Raw genomic sequence first — 26,797 nt, 5'->3', positions numbered from 1 at the left:
GGTCAGGATGTTTCAACCCGTGATCACCTTTACAGGTGTTACCAGTTCCAAGGCACCACTCCTTAATAAAGGCACCAGCCGGTGGTGCCAGAGCAGTATGAGAAGGATCTGATCGCAACAGAAACTCATGATTACAGTGCCTTTTCAAATGTATTTAATTTTAAAATCCTGGCAAATCTTATGCAGTTCATACTCAACACCCAGTGAAACCAGTTTTACTTAATATTGAAGGATTACTGTTAAATAAAATATCAAAATATATTTGACTTTTGAATCCAGTGTACATTCCAATAAGGAAGAAAAATGTAAGGAAAGGTACATATTGCAGGTAATGGTTACAAATTCCTTTTTAACTTATCTGTTAAATGCCTTATATACAGGACAGTATGATTTTTGTTAAAAACACTTGCACCTGCTTGTTGCCATGTTTGCATTCAGAGTATTTGATATTTTCTACTCCACAAGGAGGCACTGCTTGGCTAGAAATATCAAGTTAGTGACCTGAAAATGTGTGGCTGACAAAAACTGGATTTTTTTCATCTTTAGGCAGTGTACAGAACCATTATCTGGACAAAACCTGCCAACCTTTTGAGTGTAACCATTAGATCTGGCAAATCAATTCCTTTAATTTATGAACTTATTTATACAGATAGCCGAAATGCAATTCACTAGTTTCCAACAAAATACTGTTTGGGGAAAAAGCATAATGAAGATGAGATAAAATTTTGTAAAGTTAGACACTGATATGTTGAATGTTTAATATCCCTTTTTGGCAGACCACAGCTGCACATAATGTAAAACGAGTGCAAGTGTGTTCAAAAATATTTGATTAAGTGCACTTTTTTAGGCAAAAAAAGTTGCTAGGATTTAATGTCAAAAGGAAAGTAATGAAAAGGCATATTTTCTCTGTGGGTACTGATCTTTACAGGATTAGTAATAGATCTTCATAAGTGGCTGTACTTATTATGACGTGAGGAAGAACATCGGCCTCGATTTTAAAGCGGGGACGGGAATGGAGCTTGCGATCCCCAAAGCCCATGGCAAATTCGGGAGTTGGAGGCCTGGCCAACCTTAGTGGCCGAGCTTTGTTTGAATACATGTTCTTGGAGTCCTGCCTGAACCTAGGGGGGCTTTCTGGCCGCGATCGGGTGGGGAGGGAGGTTGACTCTGGCCGTGGTTAGGGGTGGGAGGGAAGGGGAAGCCCGGGGCAATGGTGGCCCAAGGCTTTCTTGTGAGGTCCAGATGGAGCTGCACTCCTGCTCCCCCTGACCCACAAGGAAACCTAAAATTACCTGTTATAAACTTACCTGCTGGGCCTCTTCTGGCCCACGATCGGGCTCCTGACTCAGACCTTTGACTAAAATTGCAGATCAGGTCCTGATGATATCATTGGGCCCTGATCTGCATATTTAAACAGGACCCCGCTGCCTTCCTGCGGGTGTCTTGCTCACCTGCACAAAGGAGCGGGTTAAGATCGGGACGGCAGCAGGGTCAGAGGGGTTAAATGATTGGTCTGATGTTAACTGCCCACCTCCGCCCAGTTTCCACCAGGCAGTGTAGGTATAATCTGGGCCATCAATTCTGTATCAGATATTTAAGGACCAAATGATAAAATAGATTATCCAGATGGATGCTACCACATGCATTATTACATTCTACGGCCAGCACTGGACAAAAAACAGTCTGTTGTGATACCTGCCTCTGTCACTCATGCTCACACACATGAACACTCTCATTCATCTTTAAGATCTGGACAGCTCACCAACACCATGCATTGACAGAGTTGCAGCTATTGAGTGGTTATAATAGCCATAGCAGTTCCCACTCCAACTGTGGTGCAGTTTTACACATTAATTTAGTTAGTAAGAATGACTTCTAGTCTGCACTAAAATTGTATTTTATGTTATCTAAACTGAGGGCATGTCCTAACAGCAGTTCGTTCCACTTGTTTGAAATCATTAGAGCAATATGGTTGGATATAAACAGGGTTAGCATTGAATCTTTTGGGCGAGGTGATTTTGTGTTCTATATATTACTTGGATTTAACTCTGAGTCAGCATTGCACACAGGTGAGGACCTATGCCTGTTATGAATTTGTATTGGAATACTTTTGACTATCCTCATGTGACTTATTCACTTATTTTATTGAACCTTGGTTCGTACCATGTCATTGTTAGCTGTTAGATCCCTGAATTCAGTTCCCAATCTGGGGCTGATGTCTGGAGTTAAGGCACTTTCAGGGAATATTCAAAGGCAAGTCAGCCTGTGGTAGTGTTCCACACTTCTTAGTTGCAAATGGGCAAAATGGATTTCCTGCATATCCTGTTGGCTAGGAAAGTGAAGCTAGCATAGGGAGATCTAATATAGGGGTGGGAAATAAGCTGTAAAATGAAGAGAGCAGAGAGAAAAGTATTGCAGGTCTAGGGCTTTTTGAATATATTTACTTTGTCAGAGTGTGCAAAAAGTCTCCAGACGCAGCATAAGTGGCGTACCATCTGCGGTGAGTAATAATGACATTGACGTTTGTCTTGGCTACATCAAGACTTTCACTAATTGAAAGGCAATGATTAGTGTCTTCTTTGTCTGAAGCAGTGGAACATTACAGTTGTTGTCAAGTTTTCCGAAACCAGGACCAGGAATAAATTGAGTACGGTGTTTTGGGAGATGGACAGATGAACAGTAGGTTAATTGCTGACTGGTAGACTCAGCATCTCTTTCCCCCGTGCCCCCTGACTTCGACAACAGCAGAAAATATTGGGATACCTTAGAGAAATGGTGTACATTATCGCTATATGCTCAGGGCACCTTCCAAATCAGGATGGTGGCTTAGCAACCCTTGCTAACAAGTGGCACAGGTTAATATGTCCATATAGATCCATGACCCTATTATGGATAGCTGATACGCATATGTGGATAACAATGCGGACTGGCAAAATTTAGCAGGAATCCACAATTAATACCCTCAAGGTGGCGATCTGACGTGTAACCTGGGATAACCTTCTTGGTTGGTATCCCTGGCTAAGAATGTCCTTATTATTCTAGGGGTAAAACTGCTATAAACCTTATTTTAAAAGAATTATTTTAGAGAGCAAGTTGAGGAGATGTAAATTATTAAACATTAGCAGAACTTTAAAATCACCAGTGACATGGCAATGAAGGTGGCCTGACCAGTGACTTGAATGAATAGATGCACATTTGCTAGAGGAAGGTGGGTTTCTTTTCAAGGTGACATTGATGCCTTTACACTTGGGTTCAAAGGGACTTGGCCTATAAAGGAAACATTCCCTTCTAATGGTGCTTCATGACTTTGTGCCATGACTTCATGATTTCTATAGCGCCTTATACAACCTCAGCACACCCCAAAGTGCTTCCCAGCCAATGAAGCAGTTTTGAAGTGTAGTCACTGTTGTAATGTGGGAAACGTGGCAGCCAATTTGCACACAGCAAGAACCACAAACAGCAATATGATAATGACCAGATAATTTGTTTTTAGTGATGTTGGTTGAGGGACAAATATTGGCCAGGACATCGGGGAGAAATCCCTTGTTCCTCTTCGAATAATGCCATGGGATCTTTTATTGTATACCTAAGAGGTCAGACAGGGTTTCGGTTTACCGACTGAGCCAAAAAGAGGGACCTCCGACAATGCAGCACTCCCTCGGTACTGCACTGAAGTGTCAGCCTGGATTATGTGCGCAAGTCTCTGGAGTGGGACCTCAACCCATGACCTTCTGACTCGGAGGCGAGAGTGCTACTACTGAACCAACACTGGCACAATATACTGCCTTATTGTTAATTATTCCTTTTATGAAGCTCTTAATCTTTTGATGTGGGTCTGAAACTGAAAATATAGTTTCCGGAGTCAATTGCACCATAATACAGGTTTGTATGGCCTCGGTATGTGCAACTATGACTGCAGTGATGCAGGTGAAATTTTGTTTAGCCGTTTCTCCTGGCTCCATTTTTGAGTCCCCAGTCCAGTTTCATCTTCTCTGTTGATTTTTGAACTCCCTGCCAGCTACTATTTTGAACCATCCACCGCAGAGCATTTTTGGTACAGTGGTTATGATATTGGACTTTCAATAAATGGGTCCAATTTTGAAACTAACAAAATACTGCGGATGTTGGAAATCTGAAACAAAAATAGAAAATGCTGGAAACACTCAGCAGGTCAGGCTGCATCTGTGGAGAAAAGAAAAAAGTTAACATTTCTGGTATAACCTTTTGTCAGAAATGCTAAAACAGGGTCTTTTCTCCACAGATTCTGTCTGACCTGCTGAGTGTTTCCAACATTTTCTGTTTTAAGGTCCAATATTGAATTTTGTTTCTCCAACACTTGGTCAGAGTATTAAACAAGGCTTTAATTGACTGTTTCACAACATGGAGATCTAGTTATCCTTCACTAGTTCCTGTTTACAAAATGTCCCTGAGCAAGCTGGGCCCGTGCCCGAGTATTTATACTCTCCCTGGACAGCGCCACCAGCAGGCCGCCCAGTATATTTCATGAGTCATTTCCACATGAATGGCATGATTTATGACAGGAAGTATTGCCAGCGATGTGTTGGTGAGGAGGGGGTGTCTGTTTTTAGTGTTCTGCAGTGTGTCTATGAGTGGGTTGACCAATGAGCACATTGGACGCTGGGCAGCCTCACTTTTCTGATAGAGGAGCACAGTGTAATTGTGGGCTGTGAAATAAGGGAAGAGTGGATGACCATTGAATAAAATGCTATGTTAACGTATAAATTAATCTTGCTGTTGACAAATGAATTTTCGCGCAGTTGTTCAGGAGGAACATGACTGGGTGTGGGTATGGGACTTGTGTGACTTTGCCAGTGTTATCACCACTGTTTGCTTGCCCGGAGACGTTCACATTGCGGGACACTCAAACATTTGTATGGGTAACCTCATTCCACAAATTCTAACAGTTAACTTAAGCTGTCTATTGTGTATCCTTTTATAGTATGTCATTTTAGAACGTAAGGAGTTTTAACGGGAAACAGACATTGGCCCCAACAGGCCCATCCAATTTCTTAGATCAACCCCACCAACCTGCCTTCTTACCATTACTCCTCAATCCTATCACTTTTGAGAATGGCATCTAATTGACTCTTGCTCCCATTTACACTGTTTGCTTCTAACTTTTGTACTATTATTTGATTCAGTGGCCTAATCTGCTAATTCATTGCAAAATTCTGTTATCTTTTGGGTGAAAATGTTCTGCCTGGCTTTTTTTTTTCTCCTGTCTTCCTAATTTGTAACTTGTGCCCCTTAGTATTTAAACACTTCATTATAGTGAGCAGATTACCTGGAACAATTTTGTCAATTCCTTTCGTTTTGTGTGTGTGTGTATGTGCTTGAGAGGGGTCTGGTCAAAACAAACATTTCAACATTTTTATAGGATATTTGTAATGGTTGTGGAACGCTTGAATTGGTGCCTTCACTTTGTTCTATAAGTGTGTTTAATTATGTTAATAATTACAGTAATTGGTAAAGAGGAAGAAAGTTATTGCAGCTAGTCTCAGTTAACATTATTCTTAACAAAAATTATTTATATAAGAATGGGTTCTGTTCAAGCACGGGGAGTGTAAGAATCGTAACAATTCTAGGAGGGAAAGTATTATTGAAAATCTTCAGTTAATATGATATTTGGATAGCTTAGTTGAATACTCTTGTCAAATTGAATTTTTTTTTAGGAAGAAATGAAAGCTTTAAAAATACACAGAATCAGTGGATATTTTAATCAAATTGGTTGGTATTCCTAACATTTTTATATGGCTCTCCACAACACAAAAACGCACTGTTCTCAAATGTAAAAACTTGTATTCATTCCTTTTTAGGTATGTCAGTAGTTTGAAGGTGACATTTAACCTTCGACCGTGGCCACTTTGTCACAATAAACATTTTGCTGATGAGTGCAGGCTGCTTGTAAGATTGCTTCCAGATCATTCATTGTAACTGCAGTAGCTGTAAAAATAGTCTGCTTAGTGTTCTTCTTGGTTCGGAAATTCGGTATATCTGAAGTGTGAACTTGTCTCGGAGCTAGACATACACTAGCATAGAATCATAGAATGGTTACAGCACAGAAGGAGGCCACTCGACCTGTCGAGCCATGCCAGTACAGTGCAGGCTGTCCTTATCGTAGAATCATAGAATGGTTACAGCACAGAAGGAGGCCACTCGACCTGTCGAGCCATGCCAGTACAGTGCAGGCTGTCCTTATCATAGAATGGTTACAGCACGGAAGAAGGCCATTCGGCCCATTCAGCCCGTGCCAGCTCTCTGCAAGAGCACTTCAGCTAGTCCCACTCCCCCGCCCTTTCCCCGTAGCCCTGTAAATTTCTTTCCTTCAGATACTTATCCAACTCCCTTTTGAAAGCCGTGTTTGAATCTGCCTCCACCACCCTTTCAGGCAGTGTATTCTAGACCTTAACCACTCGCTGCGTAAAAAAGTTTTTCTCTTACGTCGCCTTTGGCTCTTTTGCCAATCACCTTAAATCTGTGTCCTCTGGTTCTCGACCCTTCTGCCAATGGGAAAGGTTTCCCTTTATGCACTCTGTCCAGACCCCTCATGATTTTGAATACCTCTCTCAAATCTCTTCTCAATCTTCTCTGCTTCAAGGAGAACACCCCAGCTTCTCCAGTCTATCAACGTAACTGAAGTCCCTCATTCCTGGAATCATCCCCGCAAATCCCTTCTGCACCCTCTCCAAGGCCTTCACATCCCTCCCAAAGTGCGGTGCCCAGAACTGGACACAGTACTCCAGTTGGGGCTGAACCGGTGTTTTATACAGGTTTATCATAATTTCCACACTTTTGTACTCTATACCCCTATTCATGAAGCCCAGGATCCCGTAAGCCTTTCTAATTGCTTTCTCAACCTGCCCTGCCACCTTCATCGATTTGTGCACATATACCTCTAGGTCTCTCTGTTCGTGCACCCCCTTCAGGATTGTACCCTTTAGTTTATATGTCCTCTCTTCATTCTTTCTACCAAAATGTATCACTTCACACTTTTCTGCGTTAAATTTCATCTGCCACGTGTCCGCCCATTCCACCAGCCTGTCTATGTCTTCCTGAAGTCTATCACTCTCCTCCTCACTGTTTACTGTACTTCCAAGTTTTGTGTCATCTGCAAGTTTTGAAATTCTGCCCTGTACACCCACGTCCAAGTCATTAATATATATCAAGAAAAGCAGTGGTCCTACTACCGACTCCTGGGGAACACCACTGTATACCGTCCTCCAGTCTGAAAAACAACCGTTCACCACTACTCTCTGTTTCCTGTCACTTAGCCAATTTCGTATCCATGCCGCCACTGTCCCTTTTATTCCATGGGCTTCAACTTTGCTGGCAAACCTATTATGTGGCACTTTGTCGAACACCTTTTGGAAATCCGTGTACGCCACGTCAACTGCATTACCCTCATCAACCCTCTCTGTTACCTCATGAAGAACTCAATCAAGTTAGTTAAACACGATTTGCCTTTAACAAATCCATGCTACTATCCTTAATCAATCCACATTTGTCCAAGTGACTGCTAATTTTGTCCTTGATTACTGTTTCTAAAAGCTTCCCCACTACCGAGGTCAAACTGACTGGCCTGTAGTTGCTGGGTTTATCTTTACACCCTTTTTGAACAATGGTGTAACATTTGCAATTCTCCAGTCCTCTGACACCACCCCCATATCTAAGGAGGATTGGAATATTATGACCAGTACCTCCGCGATTTCCTCCCTCAATTCCCTCAGCATCCTAGGATGCATCCCATCCGCTCCTGGTGACTTCTCTACTTTAAGTACAGCCAGCCTTTCTAATACAGGTAGACTACCCTTTATCCGAACTTCCGAAAACCGAAACCCTCTAAAAACCGAAGGTTTTTTCGTTCAGCGTAAGTCGTGCGTACGACTTACGCTGAACGAAAAAACCTTCGGTTTTTAGAGGGTTCCGGTTGCGGAAGTTCGGATAAAGGGTAAGTCGTGCGCACGACCCCCCGCCAGCCCCGACAACCGCCGACCCCGCCAGCCGCCGACCCCGCCAGCCCCGACAACCGCCGACCCCCCCCCCCCCCGCGTACCCCGCCGGCGCCGACCCCGACTGACTTACGCTGAGCGTCAGCGTAAGTCGTGCGCACGACCCCCCGCCGACACACCCGCCGACCCACCTTCCGAAATCCGAAATTCTCCTTTATCCGAAACTCGGCTGGTCCCGAGGTTTTCGGATAAAGGATAGTCTACCTGTACCTCTTTATCAATTTTTATCCTATCAAGTATCTCCACTACCTCCTCCATTACTATGTCTATGGCAGCATACTCTTCCTTGGTGAAGACAGATGCAAAGTACTCGTTTAGTACCTCAGTCATACCCTCTGCCTCCATGTATAGGTCTCCTTTTTGGTCCCTAATCGGCCCCACCCTTCCTCTTACTACCCTTTTACTATTTATATGCCTATAGAAGACTTTTGGATTACCTTTTATGTTGGCTGCTATTCTATTCTCATACCCTCTCTTATTTTCTTTTTCACTTCTCCTCTGACCTTGCTATATATAGCCTGATTCTCAGATGTATTTGCAACCTGACATCTGTCATAGGCACTCTTTTTCTGCTTCATCATATTCTCTATCTGTTTTGTCATCCAGGGAGCCCTGACTTTAGTTGCCCTGCCTTTTCCCCTAGTGGGAATGTACCTCAACTGTACCTGAACTATTTCCTTTTTAAAGGCAGCCCATTGTTCCACTACAGTTTTGCCTGCCAATCTTTGATTCCAGTTTACTCAGGCTAGATCTGTTCTCAACCCACTGAAATTTGCCTTACCCCAGTTAAATATTTTTACTCTAGATTGCTCCATGTCCTTTTCCATAGCTAATCTAAACCTTATGATACTATGATCACTGTTCCCTAAATGCTCACCTACTGACACTTGCTCCACTTGACTTGCCTCATTCCCCAGAACTAGATCCAGCAATGCCTCCTCCCTCGTCGGGCCAGAAACATACTGATCAAAAAAGTTCTCCTGAACACACTTCAGAAATTCTTCCCCTTCTTTGCCCTTTACACTATTGCGATCCCAGTCTATATTAGGATAGTTGAAGTCCTCCATTACTGCTACTCTATAGTTCTTGCACCTCTCTGTAATTTCTCTGCAAATTTGCTCCTCTATATCATTCCCACTATTTGTTGGTCTATAGAATACACCTAGTAGCGTAATGGCACCTCTATTATTTCTTAACTCTTGCCATATAAATTCTGTCCTTGACCCCTCCAGGACATCTTCTCCAGTACTGTAACATTCTCCTTGACCAATACTGCCACATTACCTCTGATCTTTCCTTCCCTATCTTTCCTGAACACTTTGGCCCAGAAATTCGGGTCGGGGGCTTCCCGCGGGTGCAAGCCCCCGGCCTGCACTTACCTTGCGCGCCGGCCGTTGAGCTGTAGGGCCCTGTGGAATTCCGATCCGGGGCCTGGTCCAGCTGCCGGCGCGCAGTGCTTGCGTATCCCCGGGGCGCAGTTAGTTCGATGCGTCCCCTGGGATCACGTGGGCCATGGGCAGCCAATCAGAGCAGGGAATGCTCCATTCATAAGTCTGACAGGAAGTGCTGTCAAGACTTATAAATACTACGGCCCCAAAATAGCACTAAACCTTCAAATAATTAATTTTTTAAATCACATTTTTTAAATAAACTACAAATTACATGAAATAACTATTTTAAACAATAATTTAAATTTTTGAAAAAAATAATTTTATATTCTAACGGGGCTAAAAATAAACTTACTTTGCTTTAAAGTACTTAAAAATAATAAACCTGTGGAAAAAATGTTTTAATTTTAATTAATTCACCACTTACCTTGTAAAAAGCAGGCCTTACGCCTGCTTTTTATATTTCTAAATTCTGCAGGCTTACGTTCCCGGAGAAACCTGTATAAAAAAAAAAAAAAAAAACTAAGTTTGATGCGCACGCGCAGCCTCCCCTGCGCACGCGTTCGACCTCTGAATCCCTTCGTTCAGAGGAACGGAAGTGCCGGCTTCCCGCGCATGCAGGAAACCGGCACTTCCATCGGGCCTACGGGTGAGTACCCCGTGCGTACTCACCCGTGGAGACCCGAATTTCTGGGCCTTTATAACCAGGAATATTTAATACCCAATCCTGCCCTTTTTTGAGCCAGGCCTCCGTTATTGCCACAACATCATATTCCCATGTGGCTATTTGTGCCTGCAGCTCACTTACCTTGGGCAATAAAGTACAGACAGGTTAAATTGCTGTGGCATGGTTCTTTTAATTTTTTTTCCTAGTCTTACGGAGGGCTCACTGTGCCATTCCTCTCTGCCACTGTCCCTAAAATTTGCATCTAATTTACATGTGGCTCAGCACTTTTTTTCCAATGAACAGACACCATACAATAATCGCCAGGCAGGAGTGTTCCCTCCCAGTCGGGGAACACTTCAGCAGTCAAGGACGTTCAGCCTCCGATCTTCGGGTAAGCATTCTCCAAGGCGGCCTTCGAGACACACGACAACGCAAAATCGTCGAGCAGAAACTGATAGCTAAGTTCCGCACTCCTGAGGACGGCCTCAACCGGGATCTTGGGTTCATGTCACGCTACATGTAACCCCACCTGACGTAGAGTCATCCAGACTCGAGTCATCGTTGGTTTGTTCTCCCTACACAGATGCGGCCGGACCTGCTGTGATTTCCAGCAAAAAAATAGTTTTTTGTTTGTTTTTTGTTTTTCATACAGACCCCAGCATCTGCAACATTTGACCCCTTGTGACCCCACCTCATTGTTCTTTGATGTAATGTTTTCCTGACTGACCTGTTTGGACACCATTCACACCTTTTGATTGCTGTGATTATCTCTCTGCCGAGGTGTGATAAAGGGCAGTTAGAAAGATTACCTGTAATCATTTGGCAGTATTCTCTGACTATATAAGCTGTGCCTATATGCATTTCTCCACTTCACCTGACAAAGGAGCAGCGCTCCGAAAGCTTGTGATTTCAAATAAAGCTATTGGACTATAACCTGGTGTTGTGTGACTTCTTACATTTGTCCACCCCAGTCCAACACCGGCATCTCCACATCATGACTTTTTTTCCACACAGATATACTTGTCTGGACCTGAATTGGCGATTGCGCTGACATATTTGAAAATCAAGGTGGGTGGGGAGGAGAAACTGGGCCTTCCAGTGGATTAGATAATTGGTCTTTCCCCTCTGGGACCTGGGACCAAATGTAACTCCGATTGATGGGATTAAAGTCTACTCTGACTGCTGGCTTTTAAACTCTTATATAAAATTCATGTGCCAAGTGGATACAAAAGAAAATCACACATAATACGACATAAATTATCAGTTGTGCTCAGAGGTGCCATCGGATGGCTGGTATAGGAGATGGAAAACTGTCACACTAATACATTAGGGAGTGCTCTTCTGCAGTTGGGGTAACAGTTTTGGGTCAAGTACCTGAGCTGAGAGCACGTGATGCTGACACCAGGTGCCTGAAATAGCCTCATTCTTTAGCACTAACATTGCAAACTTTGAACACAAAATTTACAATTCTTTTTTAAATCAAGCCTATTGGATGAAACCCGTTTACTTAGTACAGTTACAACAATAACAGTTAATAATTTGTAACTGCTGGTAATAATTTCCAGAATGCTAGTCCAGAGGTAAAAATCTAATAGTATTGTATAATATGTTGCTGTTGACTTCTGATTGTGTTTGGTTGCTTTCATAAGTACTCAAATCCATAGGTACCACTTTACTTACAGATTAAAATCAATTGATCTGAACAGTTCACTAAATGATCATTTTATTGAAACTTCCAATTTTTACATTTTCAGGAAATTCGACGTACTTTCCTTCGATGGCTATGGCCCAGACTGGACGAGGAAGGAGTATTTAGGTCACAAAAAGTATCTTTAAAAGTTGTAGCAATGCAGCAACCTGGAATGGAGGTCACACCTAGCTCCTTGCCTGTCATCATAGAATCGCAAACGTTTTCATCAGAATATTTTGACCTGGAAATCTACTGTGAAAATCTGCAAACACAGCTGTTGGGTCAACTAATTTGCTTTACTGAAGTGATCCCAACTACAATGGATCTGTTTGACGGGTAAGGTTACCACTGGCAGGAGTCGAGATTAAAGTCTTGCTTTAATGAAAGTCAGTACTTACTGTGAAGAAGCAGTGGATCCCAGCGCGCCTGTTCATTCTGCTTCACTTCTACCTCATGCCACTAAAAGTAATTAGTGTTACTGTGATGGATGTTTTGGAGCATGTATTTGCTTTAACTGTAGGCAGAACCACTGGTATACAGTGATGGAATGAGTCAAATTCCATTTTTATATGGTATGAGATTTTTGCTGGTATTTTGGGGCTTGTATTCCAGGAATCTGTCCGCTTTTCCATGTAAATGGGAAATCAGTGGCCTGGGTCTATAATATAATCCTAATATCAAATTATTGATGCACGGTGACTGAAGAAATCAAATTCCTTTTTATTACATTGGATTCCACAACTTTTACTGTTGTTTTGGGATCGCATTTTGCTGCAATCTTTTCTCAGAAAACCAAAACCCTTGACTTTAGGTTTTAAGAATGAAAATTGAGGCTATAATGCTATCAGATGTATCTTCTCACCATTCGAAGAGAAGAAAACGAGGACGATGCATGCTATCTATTACAGTGTAAGCTACCTGCTATATCACTCAATGATGTTACCTAGTAATCTAACTTCTGATTTTAGAAGTTTTATATTTTGTCGAAGCCTTAACTAGCTAGGGAACTCATTTAACAAATCATTTATTAAGTTACTGTGTTACAGCTAGTTTGTGTGGTGTTCAGCCGCAGAATTCCCTCTTTACTGGGTGAGTTCTGACTGAAGAAGCTATATTATGTTAGAGGTTGCAGCTAATTTTTTACCTCACTGTAGCTCTCAAACAGATTATTTAGGGTGCACTAGTAGGATGATTAATATTGGGAAGTTCAAGGAAATATGATTAAACAGTGAAAGGTTTATTACTAAAGTAGCTGTTTTCTTTTAATGTCTTGTTAGAAATAATATTTCTAATACTGAGATTCTGTAGCTAATAACCTTACAAAATGTTTAATTAGAAGTGGTGTAGCGCTTTTACTAGCCTGGCAGAGATGCTATCTGGCTTGCGGGTGGACTGACCAAGGTGGAGCTATGGATTCCTGTCCACCTGGTACATTAGCTTAAAATTAAAGAGTTAAACGTGTGTTCCACTCCATTAAGTTAAATTGGCAAGCGATCCACATGAGCAGATTCCTTGAGATTTCCAAGGAAGTGATGCTGATTCCAAAGCAATGATGAGACTACAAATGGCCATCCAAGTTTGGTCACTATGATTAACAAAAATCCACAGAGGCATCATCCAAAGAAAGGGTATTGATAATTTCTGGTTTTCGATCGCAAACTAGAAAGAGACTAAAGGAGATTAAATTCTCACTGGGGAAAATAAAGATTGAGGGATGTGCTGGGAAGGAACATCTTTTTTTAAATCATGAAGGGAATTGCCATGGTGATGTGGAAAAGATTTTTTTATACAGAGCCTGCAATGTGATACAAGCTTAGGGACACTGCAATATAAGGAGAAGCCTATTTACACAGTACTGTGAGTTTATGGAATAGACTGGCACCTAATACAGTGAAAGCTGGCTTGGTTGAAGCATTCAAAAAGCAAATGGACCGTTTCATGATCTAACATTGGAGGATATGCTTGATGGTGAAGTAGAAAGCAGAAGGGAGATGAAATGCAGAGCTAAATGATAGGGTGTGGCGAATGGGCTAAATGTACCTTGCTTTCAATCCTAAATGGTTGTAATACTATCCTGAAAATAGTACAGGAAACTTTCGTTTAACTGGAGGTTAAATGTCCGGAAAGCTCTATCTACCGGCAAAATTCAGGAGCCATTTCCTATAAGTTTTTTTACTTCGCGTTGCTTTTTTTTTCCAGTCAGGCTCTGTAAGGTCTAGCTGAAGCTGTTGCTTAGCTACAGAGACGCTTTTACGCTGTGCGGACTGTTTTGAAGCTGTTGCAACAGGGTTTGTTGATGCATACAGAGCTGAAAAGCTCGTATGTTTTAACATTAGCGCTGGTTTGTACGGCAGTTTTGATGGTACGGCACCAGCTTGGTCCCGTCAGTGCCGGATATCGGAAAGTTTCCTGTATATTGAAATTAGAAATTAGATTCCACGTCATATCTTTAAGCATCAATAGAAGATTGTATGGCTAAGGCTTATTTTAATATAAAAATGATCAGGGAGAACTTTCCTGTTTTAAACCTTTTATTTTAAGTTGCTTGAAACAACCAGAATTCTTATTACTTCAGACTTGGGTATTTGAAACTATAATACTGAGCATATTCATTGGGCTGGATTTTGTGGTCAGTGGCGAATGAACGGCGCTTGACGTTCATTATGCTTACAGCTTTTCTGGGCTTTTACGTGATAATTAAGACTTATCACACTATTAAAAATTCACTTACACTTGAATGTCAAGCTTTGACTTTTACTGGCGTGTTTAGAGAGTTTCAGGTGGGTAAATACAGCAACTTCATGTCCTTCATGTGTTTTAATGCCGAGTCTCTCGGTGAGGTATCGGTGTAGCGAAACTTGTGGAGGATCAGGGCAAATTGGACAGCAACTTCCTGATGTCCACGTTTAACTGCGCATGTGCGGACGCTGGAAGTTGCTGTCTGATTTACTCCATAATAACGGTGAGCGCTGATAGCTTCACTGTTATTCTTACCACAAAATCTGGGCCATTATTTTATCTACCAGTTGCTCATTTTATTTATTTTTTGATGCTGCTTTTGGCAAGTAAAATTACAAATAACCAATAAGTTTAAAACAAAAAATCAGAAGTGTCAAAAATTCACAGTTACAGCTGAAGGAATGCCACTGAGTATAGTGCTTGTGTTCCTTTGTGGAGCAATTCTAAAGTATCTTACAGTAGCTGTTAAACTGAAATGGTTCTTTGAGGAATTAGTTTGTAGTATAAAATCAATATTTGATATATTATCTTCTGATAAGAACAGGCTTGGCTGTGATGCACTCCATAGTTGATTAGGCTTTTGAGCTCACTGTCTAGGTGCATACCTGAAGACTGGCTAAAGGTGAGGAACCATTTGTCAGCATGAGCCAAAACCTTCAGGCGAAAGGAAAAATGGGAATGGACGGGAGAAACTCTTTTCCATTAGTTTATGTTTTTCTATTATAAATTGGAGCATAAAGAGTGAAATACTTCTTTTAGCTGTTGGGGTTTCACTGATGATAAGTTTACTTATCTAGGATTGCTCTTCTGTGGCTGTTATGAAGTATACTTCTGGGTTAGCAGACGGGTTCTGTTTGGACACAGAAACTAAATCGGAGATTGAGACCAGTGCGATTCAAATGGCTGGAAAACAAACTGCTTTCAGAGCCTGTTCCAGTCAATCAAAAGACAGTTGTTTCAAAGTTGTAACCGTCTCCAAAGTAGACCATAGGTTCAGAGAGCTAGAAGGAAAAAAGTAAGTGAAGCTTTTAAACTTAAAAAAAATTAAGACTATTTAGAACAGAAGTCAGAAGAATTAAAAACAGGAGGAATAAGGACAACAGCAGGGTATAGTGTTAACATTTTAAAATTTAAAATTGGTTATCGTGTGCATAATTAACATTTCAGTAATAAAGATATTCCAGTGTCTAAATAGCTTTGTTATATTGGTAAGTTTTACAGCATCACTCTAGACTTGAAAAATAACAAAACTGAATGGCTCAGGGACATGGGAATTCCGCTGGAGGTTGAGCCTTAAATTGCTAAATTTTTTTATCCCAACTGCGCTTATTTGCTCAGAAAGGTGAGGGTTAAATATATAGTAAGTTAAATCCTCTGGGAAATCAGAAACTAAGAGGGTTAAATCTATTTGAGAACGGAAGCATTTTACAATGAAGTTACATTAGCTGTACTGCCTAAAGAAAATCTCATCTATTTATGTAACAGTGATTTTTAACCTAAGTTTAAAAACCTAACCTAAGTGCCGAAACGACAGTGAAATAGCCGTGAAATATTTCATCTGTAGAACCCATTTCATAAATTCTCAGGCGTAGGATGTGCGCACATCTTGGCATATATCTTATAAATGATACCTATGATTCTATGTAAGAATTTTTGAGAGACAGACCTCCTCCCCCCCTCCGCGCCCCCCCCCCCCCCCAACATACAGAACAGAAAGAAATACATTCAACCCATTCTCCACTTATTGGCATCTTATGACTGACTTCCTCAAGCACACATGTGGGGGATATAGCTTCAGCACAACCTCTCTGCTTTTGGTGCAAAAGCTGAATGCTGAAGTCAGGAATTCTAGCCAAGGCCAAGGAGGAGACTGTAAGAGTAGCACCTGTTTCAAAGACACAGAAAGGCCAGGTTAACAGTTCAAAGAGTAAAGCTATCTGGCTCCATATGTGAATAATATGAAGTATTTGTTTTAATGTGTTAAAAGTAAAATACAATCAAGACCTTTATTAAACTTCTAACTTTTCAGCTAATTTACTTTCTCCGTCTCTTTAAAAAAAATACATTGTTAATTTTGTGGTAGTATTGTAGGTTTATGGAGAAGAGAGCAGAGGATTTATTTGTTCAAACAACCTGAGGCTTAAGTGCTGGTCTTGAATACATTTTTTTTTACTGATTAAATTCAAAACCGGCAGTTTGAGAGAGTGGCATCAAACGTTTCTGAATAGACAAAAAGTGTGGATGAAGCATAGTGGTGGGAAGGGCAGCTTGAAATTCCAAAATGCCAGGCTGATTTAAGTGTGTGTTCTTAACCCTGCTGTAATAACAACAGTGACAAACCTTTGGCCTGAAAGAGCCAAGGCACGGGAGGGTAGTTAGTGGGGTGGAACTAATTTAATGCCTCAGTGGCCTCACAGCAGTGGAGCAGCCGGAGCCTATAGAGGTCTTTGTCTACGTTTCCACTTATACTGGTAAGATGCCAGTCAGCACTCGGGTTCAAAAACAGGTGGAAGCCATTATATCTGTCATAATGGTTTGAAAAATTGTTTCTGAAGTTTTCCTCCGTGGTTTAAAAATGAATTGAAAGTGATAGCATAGTTTGCAAGGCTTTTGTAGCCAAAACAAAAAAAAATGCTGATTAGAATTTCCTGATTCTTTATGAAATTAGATGGCTTTATATTGCTGCTGTTTGCTTCATGTTATATTTTATTATTCTTGATGTAGACTTTCTTTAACTCGTGTTTAGACTAATTGAATAATACCAACCTATGACGAAAGTTATAGAATAGCATTAGATGAAGGTTTTGCTTATGTTACCCACATTGATTTAAAACCTTAAATATAGTGTTCGAACAGAACTCTCATCAGTGGTGCCAGTGCAGGAGTTGCATACATTAGGTAACTGAGGTCAGGGGTACAAGCCCAATGTTTAACCAGTGTGCTTCTGCTGTAGAGGTTACATTTCCTGTGATTTACGGAGTCTTTGGTTTTAGTTTGGGTTTTCAAGACTTATATTGTTACATGGTTCTCGTTTTAACAGGTATTTATGGATCAAAGGCCAAAGATCAATTTTGCTCTCATTACTTATTTAGAAACATAGAAGATAGGAGCAGGAGTAGGCCATTCGGCCCCTCGAGCCTGTTCTGCCATTTAATGAGATCATGGGTGATCATCCAAATTCAGTACCCTGTCCCTGCTTTCTCCCCATATCCTTTGATCCCTTTAGCCTTAAGAAATATATCTAACTCCTTCTTGAATATATTTAATGAATTGGCCTCAACTGCCTTCTGTGGTAGAGAATTCCACAGGTTCACCACTCTCTGGGTGAAGAAATTCCTCCTCATCTCAGTCCTAAATGGCTTACCCCTTATCCTTAGACTGTGACCCCTGGTTCTGGACTCCCCGCCATCGGGAACATCCTTCCTGCATCTCGTCTGTCTATTCCTGTTAGAATTTTATAAGTTTCAATGAGATCCCCTCTCATTCTTCTAAACTCTAGCGAATATAAGCCTAATCGACCCAATCTTTCCTCATACATCATTCCTGCCATCCCAGGTATCAGTCTGGTGAATCTTCGCTGCACTCTCTCCATGGCAAGAACATCCTTCCTCAGATAAGGTGACCAAAATGGCACACAATACTCAAGGTGTGGTCTCACCAAGGCCCTGTACAACTGCAGCAAGACATCCTTGTTCCTGTACTCGAATCCTCTCGCTATGAAGGCCAACATACCATTTGCCGCCTTAACCGCCTGCTGCACCTGCATGCTTACCTTCAGCGACTGGTGCACAAGGACATCCAGGTCGTTGCACTTCCCCTTTTCCCAATCTATTGCCGTTCAAATAATAATCTGTCTTCCTGTTTTTGCCACCGAAGTGGATAACCTCGCATTTATCCACATTATACTGCATCTGCCATGCATCGGTCCAATCACCCAACCTGTCCAAATCATACTGGAGTTTCTCTGCATCCTCCTCACAGTGCACACGCCCACCCAGCTTTGTGTCGTCTGCAAACTTGGAGATATTGCATCTAGTTCCCTCGTCTAGATCATTTATATATATATTGTGAATAGCTGGGGTCCTAGCACCGATCCCTGCGGTACCCCACTAGTCACTGCCTGCCACTCGGAAAAAGACCCGTTTATTCCAACTCTTTGCTTCCTGTCTGCCAACCAGTTCTCTATCCAAGACAGTACTTTACCCCCAATCCCGTGTGCTTTAACTTTGCACGCTAATCTCTTATGCGGGACCTTATCGAAAGCCTTCTGAAAGTTCAAATACACCACATCCACTGGTTCTCCCTTATCTATTCTACCAGTTACATCCTCAAAAAATTCCAGTAGATTAGTCAAGCATGATTTACCTTTTGTAAATCCATGTTGACTTTGTCTGATCCTGTCACTGTTTTCCAAGTGCTCTGCTATTACATCTTTTATAATGGACTCCAGCATTTTCCCCACTACCGATGTCAGACTTACCGGTCTATAATTCCCCGTTTTCTCTCTACCATCTTTTTTAAATAGTGGGGTTACATTAGCTATCCTCCAATCCATGGGTACTGTTCCAGAGTCTATAGAATTTTGGAAGATGACCAGCAATGCATCTACTATTTCTAGGGCCACTTCCCTTTCTCTTTCACTCAAGTGAGTTTCCTCCTTATGCTCTTCATAGCTATGCAAACACCATTGGACAAGTATTTTAATAGAAATTACTTGCGTCTCTCCCCGGTGCTGTTTGTGTTTTATTGGGTTTCCTTGGCCAGTATGTCCACCTCTTTAGTGGCTGTTCAGCTGATGCTCCAGTGGTTCAATAATTAGTGCTGCTTCGACCCAAATAATTCCCATCTCTTAGTAGTCAAGCGTGAGAGTATTGCAGAATTTTACAGCACTGAGAAAGGCCTTTTGATTCATCAATTCTGTGCTGATGATTTTCTCCACTCTGCTGTGTGAGGAACCAATGAGCATCTAAGGCCAGAGTCTGTGTATTTGTGTTTCTTTTGCAGCATCATTAAACGTTTGTATTTTGTCGCCTGTCTTCATAGCAGTCTCCAGAAAGGGTCTCCGAGATAGAATGAGTGTGCTGCTCATCTCTGCATTCGGACTGCCACCTTGGAACTGACCCACCTGTCTGTTCTGGGTTACCAGTGTGATGCTTCATGATAGAACAAAAATGTACTTCAAAGGCTGATAACCCTAGAGGAGTACGAAGGCTGGTAATACTAGCAGTTCACGCAGTTCATAGGTTTTTCTATTAAAAAAAATGAAAGGAATGATTTAGTTAGGACCCTTCACTGTCTTTATCCTCAAGAATTGGTCAGAAGGATATTCTCTCGTCCCATATTTGGATTTTAAAAATGTTCTCGGCAAAAAAAAATGATTTTTGTTCAGAAAAACTCACCGCACTGGCTGGCCTGCTGTTTGGGGCCAGCATCTTAGCAGCATTTCCAAGGCTGAGGTTATGAAAGATACTGCTGCTCATTGCATCAGGGGTTGCTGGGAACCCTAGTGAAGTGAAAATGTCATGTTCCAAATCCTCTGCCACAGAAGTACAATAATATGGCAGTCCTGATCAGGAAGCCCACTACTGCATGGTAAGTGGTGGGCTATTCTTCACACAGGTACCCAATAAGGCTAGTGTGGTGCTTTGCCCTGAAGTAAAATTGTAGGTCTTAAGCACAGCGATTTGAAGTCTAGAAGTAAGGCTACCATTTTGCATTTAAAAACAAGCCATTGGAAGTTATTGCTACCTATTTCAAATCAGACATTCATTTTATGTTGGTGTTCTCTTCTGGTAATCATAATTTCTAGTTCTCTATTCATATAAAGTTTGTTTGATGTAATTATTTAATAATCTACATCAACAGGGTAGCGATGATCCAATTCTTGTTACTTGTTCTTTGGTCACTGTCCTGGCTAACTTCGCCTCCATTTTTATTTTCTGCTTATAGTATGTTATTTCCACAATCTTATTTTTTAACAACAGCAACAAGAACTTGCATTAATATTCAGTCCCCACCACTTAAAATGTTCACGTTTAAAATGGACAGTTGATTATCTCGGCCAAAAAGTGATAATTGTTAGCCACTTATATTAATGTCAATTTCAAAGTTGCTGGTTATAGCATCTTAAGTTTATTTTGGGCAGAAACAGCTGTGCTTACTCACTAATGACAAGGGTTCAGCTATTGGCACAGAATTGAGCAGATTCCTCAAGGTTAGAGCTAGAGCAATGGTTCGTGTTAAAGTTGGGCAGTTACTGCACATGATAAAGTTCAAAGTTAGCATTTTTTTGTTCTGTGTCAATAGTCTACAAATACACAAAATAACTTGGGATGATAAAACGCACCACCAAAACAGATTCAAATAATTTAATTCCCAGTGGTTATACATCAGTTTTGCGCTTTCCCCTGTCAGGTCAACACATACAATAAATCAGCAATGACAACATTCTTACCACGTTATACCGGCCATCGCGTATAATGGGTAAATCGTGTTCGCATGAACATGCCCATTGTAAGCAGTGGGAACTGTAGCCCGTTTAATTTAGGAAAACATCACAAGGGGCTTAACAGATACATAATCAGGCAAAAACAGACAACCAGCCAAAGAAGGAGAATTAGGAGGGGTGACTAAAAGCTTGGTGAAAGAGGCTGTGGAGGGGTCGAGGTATATTTGGATGTACACGCGGCAGCTGACTCCATTTCTATGCATGCTATCACCAAGGGACAGCATGTAGATGAGGGAGAGAAGGGAGTCTTGGGGGACTTCAGAGGTGATAGTGGGGAGGATGAGGAGGGGAAGCCACTGCTGGAGATATTCTGGCTATGATTGGATAGGTAAAAGCAGAAACCTGATTGGAGAGATTCAAACATGGAGTTGTGGGAAAGATGGGCACAGGTTTGGGAGGTGATAACAAGTTCAAGGACTTTAGAAAGGAAAGGTAGGTTGAAGATGGGCCAGTGGTTTGCAAGAACAGAAGGGTCGAAGGCGAGTTTTTTAGACTGCAGTTTTGAAAGAGTGGGAGACAGTATCTGAAGAGAGGGAACTATTTGCAATATCAGCTAGCATGGGGACCAGGAAGGGAAGTTAAGTGGTCAGCAGCTTAGTGGGAATGGGGTCCAGGAAGCAGGAGCTGGGTCTCGGGGACCAGATGTACTCGGGGATGGCGTGAGGGGAGATAGGAGAGAAACTAGAGAAAGATGCAGGTTCAGGGCAAGGGCCAGGGGGTAACTTCGGGGGAGGTTTGGGTTGGTGGAAAAGGGGAAGATTAGATGAGACATGTCTTGGTTGTCAACAGAGGTTAGGGAAGAGATGATATGAGGGAGCCCAAAGTTAAAGTCTGAGGTCCTGCGGTGGAATGAAGCTCACTTGTAGACAGGGTCTGAAGGCTAGAACAGGTTACCTTAAAATATTCCGTGTAAATCTTTTCTGCACTTTCTACAATGCTGCAATATTATTTTTGTAGTATGGAGACCAGAACTGCACACAGTACTCCCAAGTGTGGTCTAATGAAGGTTCTATATAAATTTTACATTGCCTCCCTGCTTTTATATTCTATTCCTCCAGAAATGAACCCAGTATTTTTTTTGCAGTCTTTATGGCCTTATCAGGTTGTCTTGTTACTTTTTTGTGATTTATGTATCTGTATTCCCAGATCTCTTTGCTCCTCTACACCATTTGGTCTCTTACCTTCCAAGGAATAAGTGGCCCCCATATTCCTTTTACCAAAATGAACCGCTCACCGATGTTCAGGTTCTGAAAAACTATCCATAAGATAAATGTAAGTTTCCTCCTTATAAAACTGGTATTTAGAAAGGATAAGCAGCTATAACCTCACCTATATGGAAATTCTGAAAGTACCAGCTGCAAACTATGGGATGAGAGTGCTATAATAATGAAGAAAATCCCCTGGACTAGGAACAGGATTTATTGGGAATCCTGGAAGGGTTAAATGCCTACTATAAGAGTTCACCTTCTCCATGCAAACCTTCCAACTGTCTTAAGAAATGTAAATCACTTTGATGAATTCACATTTTTGTGATGCGATCTGTAAGGATTTTCTAGCCCAATGCATGAATAAATACCTATTTTTCATACATTCAGTGCCAGGGAGCTTACAAAATTTCTCCAAACTTGGCTGTGACAGACAGTTGTTACAGGGGAGAGTTTGCATACGATGGGCTGGATTTTCCGACCCCCACGGGTGCGTACGAGGTGCATACGCGCCCATAAGGGCTGCGCAAGTGCCGGGTTTAGGAATGCGAAGCGCATGCACTGAAACCCAGCACTTGCGATCTGTCAAGAATCCGCATGCCCAAGAAAAGTGCCTCTGCGGGTGGAGAGTTGCGCTTTTTGCACAACTTCCGGCCGCTGAATGACTGTCAAATTCTTACGCCTGGTAAAAGCGGGCGTAAAGCCTGCTTTTACCAGCTTATGGGGGGAAAATTCAGTATTGCCCCATTTGGGGCGCCATTATCGGCCGTACGCAAAGTTTAGTGCTTGGTGCTAATTATCGCCTCCGATGGCAAACTTGGCTTTTATCGCCCCTGGAGGTGATTGGAGCGCTAAATCAGGCGCTTCACACCTGTCTTAAGGCGCAAAGGCCGAGGAGCGAGGCGCTACCTCAGAGCGCTGGCGAAGCAAGGAAGGGCAAATCAAAATGAACCTGCAAAGTGCTGCTCAGTACCCATAACTCCTTCACACAGCGTTGAATCTCTCCAGAAGTCTCTCTCTCTCTCTCAGAATGCATGGTGCAAAAATGTCACTAACAAAAGAAGGCAGGAAGCGGTCGCCTTTAAATAGCGCTCCCCCAGTCCCTTTCTGACTGCAAAACGCTCCCCTCAACCTGTCATTGCTAGCGGCAGGCAGTAAGGCAGGGGGCGACACTCAATATCCGGTCCGGGGCGCTACCAGGGCGTTGCGCACTCGACTGACGTCACGATCTGCCGGCGCAGGAGATCAAGGCGGTAGTGTTTAGCGCTGCCGCAAAAGGTCTAGTTAATTTCGCGAGCGGCGCAAACATCGCCGCGCCCGGGCGCTAGTTGCTTTGCGCCTCATTAGCGCCCTCTTAAGGCGCTAGTGGGAGGCGCAAACAACTGAATTTTTTCCCTTAAGAGTTTAAAAAAAATAGAAAATGAAATTTGGTAACTCATTTATAAATTAAAAAATACTCTTCAAAAAGGTAAGTTTATTTTTAGCCCCGGAAAAACATGTAATTTTTTCCCCCAAAAATGTAATTTTTGTTTGAAGTATTTAATTAAATGGAATTTTAATTAATTTTAAATATGTAATTAAAAACAATTATTGAATGTGTTGGTGTATTTTTTAGGTGATCCCCATTCATATTTTTGACAGTTCCCTTCTTCCATTGGTTGGGCTGGCCCACATGATCCCAGGAGCGCCTACGAACCGCTTGCGCCGCTGGGATATGTGGGGCTCTGCCCGCGCGGACCTGGAGAGGCCCAGGAGCGCAAGCCGCCATTCTTCCCGGGCCACCAGGTAAATTCGTAGACATTTTGCAGGTCGGAGGCGTCCGCCCACGGGAAGCCTCCGATCGCAAATGTTGACCCTTTATGATTATCTCTTAACCTGTTTTCTTGCTCAAACATCTATTTGTTTAAAATGTGGTGTTGAAAATATGTATAATCCCATGGACAGGTGGTGCAATTGAGGAATGGTTTGGAATATTCAGATCTTACCATAGAACAGATCATAGCAGTGAAATCAGAGATTGTGACTCTTCTGTGAACTGTTTACAGTGGTTATTCCTGTATAAATCATCTATTCAACTTGCTTGCAAGGGAGAAATTCCTGATGGCAGCGAGATATTTGGGTTTGGACTGTTTAGTTTTAAGCCATTGTTGCAAGTTTGAAGTTGGGCTCCCTTCTTGTACAAGAAAAGATATAACTTTTGGTTTATACCAAGAAGTATTAGTCAGGCTTCTGCACCTTTTAGATATTGTTACTAACCTGAACCAGGATGACATTTCATGTTGTGCTGACCGTGATCTACTCTCAAGCTTTTAAAAAAAAAATGATCGTGTGAAGGAGAAAGAGCTTACTGACCTGACGTTGAAATAAGTCACCATGGCCACCACTGCTTTCAATTAGGAATGCAGGAAACACCCCTTTCACGCAGTTGTAACCTAAACGAAAAACCTTGGAGTACCATACCTCTGGAAAAATCTTTGCGCTGGGGTTGGGGTGAGATAGTGTTGGTGACTGATTTTGATGCTGTCTGCGGAAGCCAATGTTATGTCCTATGACCACTAGGATTTACAGAACACAGAACTCTGGCTATTCTCATGGTCTGCTGCAGCATGATGCTTCGCAGCTTCAAACAGTCTACTGACTTCTCCATGTAGCTACCTGCCACAGTGGACATGATCTAATTAGTGATGTCACTAATGTGCGATACGATTTTTATTTTCACAGCTCTGTGACTTTCCACACAATGGGTTAGAATTTATTTGGTAAAACTATGTTTTCTGAGGAAGACCAAAAAAGGGGCAGTTTTAGGTTGGAAGGTTGCATTTACAACCTAAACTCTAATCCCTTGAATTTCGTAACAAATCTGAAGGAAAATGTTGCTCAGCTTTGTGCTAAAAGTGATGTGGGTCTTCCTGCCTGCACAAATAAATTATGGCAAACATCTTTTTCATTAAGCATTGCCTCTTTAAGACTAACAGAATGGTACTTTAGTGTCGTTCAGTAATTTTAAGCAGCAGTGTTGCTATGAAAGCGCTTTGTGCTTCCAATATCCATACAGGTGTTTAAAGTAAGACTTGATGATGGCCTCTTCCTGTTCAGTTAATAGGAAACTGGCTAATTTGTGAGCACATTTGATGTGAACCCAGTGCTGGTAAAACTGTAACTTAGTGTGAAAACCATTATTTTACTTTGGAGTGTGTCAATTTTGTAATTGGAGCATATGCCCTTGGACAAATAGTAGCTGGTTACAATAGTTTAGTATTTTGTACTACAGACGTTTCTGGGAACTGAGAGTTGTTTCAGTTCACTGGTTTTTATTTGTTGATGTTTTATTTGTTGATACTGCAACTTAATGTTGGATTTCAATTTTGTCTTAATATGACTAGCACCTTATAGTCCTTGTAGTGAATTAGCAAAAGTATTCAGTAAATTTCTCTTGATTTCTCGTAACAAAACCCATTGAAAGAAAACCCTTGTGCACTGCCAAAAGCGACTGTTTGTTAAGCATGCAAGGAATATTACTGAAATGGCTTTCTTCTCTAACATTGTATTGCTAACCATAGCTGTTAATTATTTACATCTTCCCCATTATTTTCACTTAAGCCCATTGTTCACCAGGACATCACAATTCCACTTTATACTGGTATATTGTTGATTTATAGAATCTAATCCCCCATCTAATTATAGCAAAACGTGGTAATGTTAATAGAAAATGGGTGAAATAATCTCTAATGTCTCATTTTGTATTGACAGTGATTAAGTTGGCAATATTCCATGATGCCATGATTATGTAATTTGATCATTTGTTGAATCACTGGGGGAGGGAGCTGTATGATGCTACCCCATCTTTCTATTTATGATCCAACTAGTTAACTTAATGACTTCAAATCTATTACAAAAACAAAATACTGCAGATTCTGAAATATAAACAGAAAATGCTGGAAATACTCAGCCGGTCAGGCAGCACCTGTGGAGAGAGAAACAGAGTTAACGTTTCAGGCTGGTCACCTTTTGTCAGAACTGGAAAATGTTACAGATGTACAGGAAACTTTGGTTTATCCGGAGGTTAACTGTCCGGAATGCTCGAGCCACCGGCAAAAGTCAGGAGCCGTTTCATTATTTTTTTTTTCTTTTCGTTGCTTTTTTTTCACCAGTCAGGCTCTGCAAGGTCTCGCTGAAGCTGTTGCTAAGCTACAGAGACGCTTGCAAGGTACGGCCGACTGTTTAGAAGCACAGGGTTTGTTGCCAGATACGGAGCTCAAAATCTCTATGTTTCAACATTAGCGCTGGTTTGTCCGGCAGTTTTGATGGGACGGCACCAGCTCGGTCCCGTCGGTGCCGGATAGCACAAAGTTTCCTGTAACAGGTTTTATGCAAGTACAGAGGCAGGGAAAGTTTTTTGGTGGGGGGAGGAAAGAACAAAAGTGTAGGTCTGTGATAGGGTGGAAGGCAGGAGAGATTAAATGAAGAAGGGATGATGGTGCAAGGCAAAAGGGGTGATAATGGGACAAGTAAAGAAACAAAAGATGGGTCCAGAGGAGGTGTAAATGGCAACTGCGGGATCATTACCAGC

General features: G+C 41.8%; 1 protein-coding gene across 1 annotated transcript in view; it reads left to right on the top strand.

Moving 5' to 3' along the window:
• hlcs (holocarboxylase synthetase (biotin-(proprionyl-CoA-carboxylase (ATP-hydrolysing)) ligase)) overlaps window positions 1–26,797 on the top strand; it is a 136,688-nt gene that overhangs the window by 39,464 nt on the left and 70,427 nt on the right. Inside the window, exon 6 of the mRNA XM_086007145.1 lies at window positions 11,840–12,111. Coding sequence (XP_085863271.1) covers window positions 11,840–12,111 — 272 coding nt within the window. The remainder of the gene's footprint in view (window positions 1–11,839; window positions 12,112–26,797) is intronic.

The sequence above is a fragment of the Somniosus microcephalus genome, chromosome 14 (genome assembly GCF_052327205.1).
Source record: "Somniosus microcephalus isolate GS21.2 chromosome 14, FLI_Smic_1.0, whole genome shotgun sequence".
Lineage (NCBI taxonomy): Eukaryota > Metazoa > Chordata > Chondrichthyes > Squaliformes > Somniosidae > Somniosus > Somniosus microcephalus.
The sequence above is the reverse complement of the archived record's forward strand: the minus strand, read 5'-3'. Positions and strand labels throughout refer to the sequence as shown.